At 44.3% G+C, this 6,147-nt stretch overlaps 2 protein-coding genes across 2 annotated transcripts in view; both read right to left on the bottom strand.

Moving 5' to 3' along the window:
- The window catches only part of LOC104134606 (stonin-1), a 36,898-nt gene extending 32,426 nt beyond the window's left edge, over positions 1–4,472 (bottom strand). Inside the window, 2 exon segments of the mRNA XM_035903608.1 lie at positions 2,008–3,892; positions 4,443–4,472. Of these exon segments, the coding sequence (XP_035759501.1) occupies positions 2,008–3,892; positions 4,443–4,472 (1,915 nt within the window).
- Positions 3,943–6,147, bottom strand: part of PPP1R21 (protein phosphatase 1 regulatory subunit 21) — a 52,799-nt gene continuing 50,594 nt past the window's right edge. Inside the window, exon 24 of the transcript XR_004843229.1 lies at positions 3,943–3,960. The gene's annotated coding sequence lies outside the window, so the exon portion shown is untranslated. The remainder of the gene's footprint in view (positions 3,961–6,147) is intronic.

Below are 6,147 nucleotides of genomic sequence, written 5' to 3'. Positions count from 1 at the left end.
TTGTGTCAGCCCGTCTGCCGATGCTGAGTCTCCGCTGCTCTCCCACTGCCCTTTGCTTGGCAGCCACTGGCATCCCCTCCGAGCAGAGCATGAGACACCCAGGCAGCAAGCAGCATGGAAAAGGGAGGGCTCAGCCAATTCAGGAGGAACCATATGGCATCAACCACAGGTCCAAGCCGACCGCAGCTTCTTGCAAAGCAAAAGAAGGGGAAAAACAGAGATGGCGTTAACACGACATCATTTCTGAATCTGCTCCACCTCCCACAATGCGCATCAATAGAAATCGAAAGGCACGATTGCTTGAGGTTTGAGAAACCTCATCGCCTAACCAAGACCCAGTCTGCATGTCTAAGGGACCAGTGTTTCCATGCACGAGGGACCAGTATTTCCATGCCGCATCCTTAGTAAAAACACTAGCTCTCATCCGCCAGTAGCCACGTGGTCATTCATACTCTTACAACTGCCACATTAGCATGCTGATGTGGGATGCTTCAAATGCTGTTTTGATACCAAAAGCAACCTAGTTCATATATAGGCTAAGGATAATAGTCCCTTTTCATTTGCTCCTGCCTCAGTTTTTCTGTAGATCTGTTACTTCCATCACTGAAATATCAATCAGAATTCAAATAAATATCAAACTGAAAAAAATAAAAGTCATAATTACCTAGACAACAGGTCAGATTAAATATAACCTACAATTAGTCAAAAATAAATTAAAAAAATATCCTGGGGAAGTTTTTTTGCCTTTACTCTTTTTTTTTTTTTTTTTAGTTTTTTAATAGTTTTGAACATTAACTCTCACCTGCACACACATCTAGCTCAGAATCTGGGAGTGGATGTCTCGACTTAGTACTAGCATACCTGAAACCAGGTCTGAAGAAGATTAAATCTTTTCTGGACATTTTAAAGAGGTAGTTAGTCCAGACAGTTAGGATACCACCAGACTAGGCCAATCCATCTGTTAATACTATACACTTACCCCCTTCTTAAAAGTACAGATTTTACAGATCTTTTTTAGGCAAAATGCTTTAAGAGATGCCCTTGTCTCACACATTGCCGAAGCCTCAAATACACATAATGTGTATATAAGCAAAGGATCAAATGCCTTCACCCTGCTGAAACTTGAAGCAGAATACTGTATTCCTCAACAATTTTTATGCCTTAAGAAAAGCACTATATAGGGGTATTAATCTGGTAATGGACTAAAAATTGGTATTTTAAAACCATATATTTCTATTTTCCTTCTCCAAAAAGTTGTATTTTCTCCATTAAGTTAAGGTAAATTAACTGTTTTACTTAGTGAAAAATTAACAGCTTCCACTTGCACGACTATAAACTTAGCTGGTTTTATTGCTTCAAGTTTTGAGTGAGGTACCACTACCAGAGAGAAATGGGAATAAAGCGGGAGGCATTTTGCTCAGCGCAGTTATTGCTATGAACTCAGAATCTCAATGCACAAACCCATAAAAAAAGGTAATAGATATCAGCCTTTGCAAAGGTACAGTCAACTTCCTACAGCGAGTTTGACCACAGTACCTTCTAGTTACGTATCATACCTACCGTTTCTTAAGTGATGCTGGAAAGCCAAGAGCCAACAGTCACAATACCACCTTTTCTATTAACTGTGTGATACTGGGTGGGAAAATCATTTTACCTACTGGCATTTGCTTCCCATCCTACCATTGCCCAGCTGGTATATGTGAAGCATAAACCTTTCCCTCTTACTACAGACCTGAGGTCTACTCAGAATGATGAGCTCCACTTCCACGATACTGCACGCTTATAATTACTGACAATAATACATCTGCCTCCAGCAAACAAATTAGGAAAATGTTCTTTAAAAAAAAAAAATACTACATTCTCTTTTTCCTATAAGGTTACTCCAGCTTCTACCAATACCACCGCACAGATAGAAACCCAAACTACAGAAGGTGGTGGAGGTACACAAGCATGAAAACAGTGAAGACATGCACCCAAGCCCATCATTTTATAGCACCAATTATTTACTTGAGTTTTTATCTGGAAGCCTGTCTATCTTCCACACAACAGCCCTGTAGGCACTCTCGTATTTTGCTGTTCCAACCGAGACTTGTATTATGGGATCAGATTCGACCTCGTGTAAAGCGCCAAGGCACGCTCTCCTATTCATTTTTGCTTTTAGGGACTTCTGCCTTTGGAGGTTCATGGTCCAAAGTGCTTTGACCCACTGTGTGGGAACGGGAAAGCGTATCATAACGTTCTCACAGTATTTCACAGAAGGTAAACGTGTTGGGATCGGAGCAGTTGAAGACATGTTTATAAAAGCCTGAAGTTCAACATATGCCCCCTGAACCACTACCATAGCCTTCACAGAAAAGGGAAGGTCTTGCCGATTATATCGTGTCCTGAAACGCATCAGTTCCAGCCTATAGGCATCTGGGGGTGTAAACTTAATAATTCGTGATTGCTCGAATTCCTGCACTTTGACACAGTTATGGAAATGGCAATCAAGAATATCAATCCATTTCTTCTCCTCCTCCTTCTCAAAGTAATGCTCATCCCTCTTCTGAAGCTCCAGGTCATTCAGGGTTAGAAAGCAGTCGGCACTTCCGTTCACAAAACACAAGCAGTAAATGTGCGTGATGACAGCACTTTCTGTGAGTTTTCCTTCTGCCTTAGTGACTTTTCCCCAAAAGTTATCCACTATTTCCAGAGTCATTTCTTGCTCTTCATAATTTCTCTTTTGTCTAGAAACAGTAGGAAGTTTCATAAGCTCTTCCTCAACTGTTATAAGGAAATCGGTGAAGTCGTTATAATCTGTGGTGCCCAGCTTTAACATCTGCTCAACCTCTGGCTCATGGATCACTTCTACTTTGGGATGATACCTCCTTTTCTCTGTGTAAGTCACGCACTCGATCTTCACGGTATGGATTTTTCCCGAGACATTATAGCTCTCTAATTTGGGTTCGGACAGCTTGCAGTGTGGCTGCAGCTGGAATTCCCTGAAAGGTTTCTCCAGGCCCTTTTCATAATACATCTGCAGTATGCCTCCAGCTAGAACATTAAGGTAAATAGGGCCCCATTGCCGAGACGACATCATGTTCTTCTTTTCAGGAATCCTCAGCATGAACGGCCACCCATCCGCTTTCCGGCTCCTGAAGAGGCTGCGTGGGACGGCGGGGGAGAGCTTATGCCACGCGTGAGCGCTGGAGACGGGCGGGCTTTCCACAGCATCACAGCCATCAGCTTGCAGGTGTTCAAGCCTCTCACAGATGTAGCTGAAGGAGCCCTGGTTAAGGCTTTTCTGATCATGGCAAGTTTCTTTGTCTTTAGGATGACAGAAGCTCCTGTCCAGCCCTTTGTCCTTCCTGTGCGCACCAACATTAGCTGGTGACGTGCTGAGCGAGCAGCCTTCCTTCCAAAAGGGACTGGAAAAAGCACAGTTGCTCTGGAAGTACGGGAAGTGCTCCGGTGCTGACGACAACTCTCCTATCTCCTCGCAGCTTCCTGGCGGATTAGGGCTTCCTTCGTCTGTTGATTTGGAGACTGAAGTCTTAACTGGATGGTTATTAGGCAGGGTGTTCAAAGGAAGGCTGCTTAGTTTCTGCGAGGTTGGGGATGAGCAAACCCTGGGTGATGGAAGAAGGTTAACGTTTGATGGCCATTCAGGGATGGGATAAAGGATGTGAATCCCAGGCTTTGGGATGCACGGACTTCCTGGGTAGTCCCTGGTAGGTGTGGTAAGTGGAGAGTTGCTGGGGGGTCCAGGACTTAGGTAGAAGTCAACTACAGGAGATGAGAGTGGAGTGCTGCCTGTAGAAGATGATCGACTTGAAGGCTCATGCACACTAGACAGATTCAGTTTAAGGCCATTTGCTTTACAACCACTCTGATTATCAGGTGACCCAGTTTGCTGGATTTGTGGAACACATCTTGTAGCAGAAACTTAAGGCACTTGCACACGTATTGCCCACAAACCATCTACAAAGAAACAACAGACATGAATGGAAATAAATTCTCTTGGAAGACAAAACAAAGAAACCCAACCCTTATAAAATTCAAACCACACAAAGCTTAAAATGTGCATGCAGTTCACAAATCCAGCGTGTGTTTTACACGTACAATCTGAGACAGCCATGTAGAAACAGATAAACTCCCCATGAATCCCCACTGCTCTCCCAGGTTGGGGATCTAAGGAAGATCTAAGCTTTATGGGCTCTTCAGAGTATCTGACGTACGCAGCCTCTAGATCAGAGAGAGCAGAAAGTCCCACAGCTGTACAGGACTGCTTCCATGATACTTCCTACTGTACCGCTTATCTGTAGCTTGGCAGACGTTCCCCTCATGCAATGGGGACAGGCAACAGGGTAGTTGCGTGAGCATCCCCAGGTTGAGAGGCAGCAGGGAGTGTATGGTAGCCCCCAGAACCAGCCTGCGACTCATCACCCGCTCCGTGCTGCTACCCGAGGTGCCTCCTGCCAGGAGCGGGACATGCGGATTGGTCCCAGACGCCTTGTAGACCTTAGCAGGAATCGCTTCACGTCAGTTCCTTCAACCCTGACTTACGCTCTTAGGGACTGGACACATCAGTGTAAAGTTAGAGCCATGGTGGAAAAGCATTAGACTTACAAACAAGAAAGAGTTAGCCTTAAGGATTGAGCGATACATCCCCGTTGAAGGGTGGACTGCAAGCATCCAGCGGAGATAAAACACTGGTGAAACACAAATCAAGGCCAAGTAACAACATATGCATCTGCTAAGCACTGAATTGGCTGGTGGCCTGGAAAAAGTACAGGTCTTTAAACCAATTAATAAACTACACTTTGCCGAAGTATCTTTGGTAAAGGGCTCGGCTAGATGTCCTCGGAGCAGGGCTGCAAGCAGTAAATAATTAATCTTGCCTTCACAGTTTTAAATCATGCACTGAAATGTAAATGCCCACTGTATCCTTATGTATGTCATCCCCAAAGGTTTTCCTCCCCACTGCTCCTGACTGATGAAGAAGCAAGCAATAAATTGCTAATGACTGAGGAGGAATCGAGTACAATGAAGCACCACAGGGCACAGATAAACATCGTTCGTTTGAAAAGAAGTTATTCTTGTTATGTCAGAACATATTCACATTTGCCTGAAAGCACAAGGAAGGCAGAGTTCGTATAGACAAAACCACCTGCACATACGTTACTCTGTTAATTAAGGTTAGATAACGATGACTTAAAGCTATTCCCCTTTGTGCACAGACAGCCATAGTTAGGCCGTTTATAAATTGCATGGCGCTGCAGCGTATAATCACATACCCACAAAAGCCATTCTTTATCTGTAGCGTTTAGAGAACAGTTCATTTCTAGAGATGCCAAAGTTCGCCAAGTAAAATCTTACGCCACGAGTCATTATTTTTACCATTTCCCCACTATTTCTTGGCCAGTTTATAGCCTTTAAGAAAGTACCATAAACCACGGCACAGCCCGCTCGCGCTGCTGCTGAGCAAACAAGAGCTCGCAGTGGAGAAGGACTCTGGTCCTTCATTATTTTTTGAACTCTCGACCTTTTTGTTCAGTAAAAATATTTGCACTATGCTAGTTATTTTATAAGCACTCTCCTCTCCATTTACAGAGAGAGAGAGAGAGAGAGAGAAAAGGAGCAAACAAGTTACAAATTACTGTCATAGCTCAGACAGACACAACTACCAGTGTGTCCTTCACCCACACAATCACTTCATCAAAATAAAGTGTAGCAATGGAAAGAAAAATCACAGCTATTCAGTCTCTGACTTGGTCATCATTTTTTCCTCCCGTTCCACACCCTTCTCCTCTTTTCCCTCTGGTTGCTGGCACTGCTCCTTCTGCAGTATATATTGATTATTTCTAGATCGGAAGTTTTGAAGTTTTCAGGCCTTCCTTCATCTTAACAAACCTCGTTTGTTCATGACAGCTTACACGATGCTAACTCGGAGCATGGCTTTTTTCTCTAGCAGCCAGGACTGTGGGGCAGGCTGGTACATAAGTGAGCATTAGGAAGCAGCCTCAAAGGCTGCCATTAAAAACTCCTCCGGCATTTACAAGAGGTAAGGGACCGCCAGCGAGAGAAAAACCCACGCTGAGCAAGGGGAGAGAAAGGCTTGCTCTCCGGAGGGGCTCTGGGGATGATGCAGGGTACGGTGGGTTCAGC

Source organism: Egretta garzetta, unplaced genomic scaffold (assembly GCF_000687185.1).
Source record: "Egretta garzetta isolate BGI_Z169 unplaced genomic scaffold, ASM68718v1 scaffold11, whole genome shotgun sequence".
Classification (NCBI taxonomy): Eukaryota; Metazoa; Chordata; class Aves; order Pelecaniformes; family Ardeidae; genus Egretta; species Egretta garzetta.
This window is presented reverse-complemented; position numbering and strand designations above follow the sequence as displayed.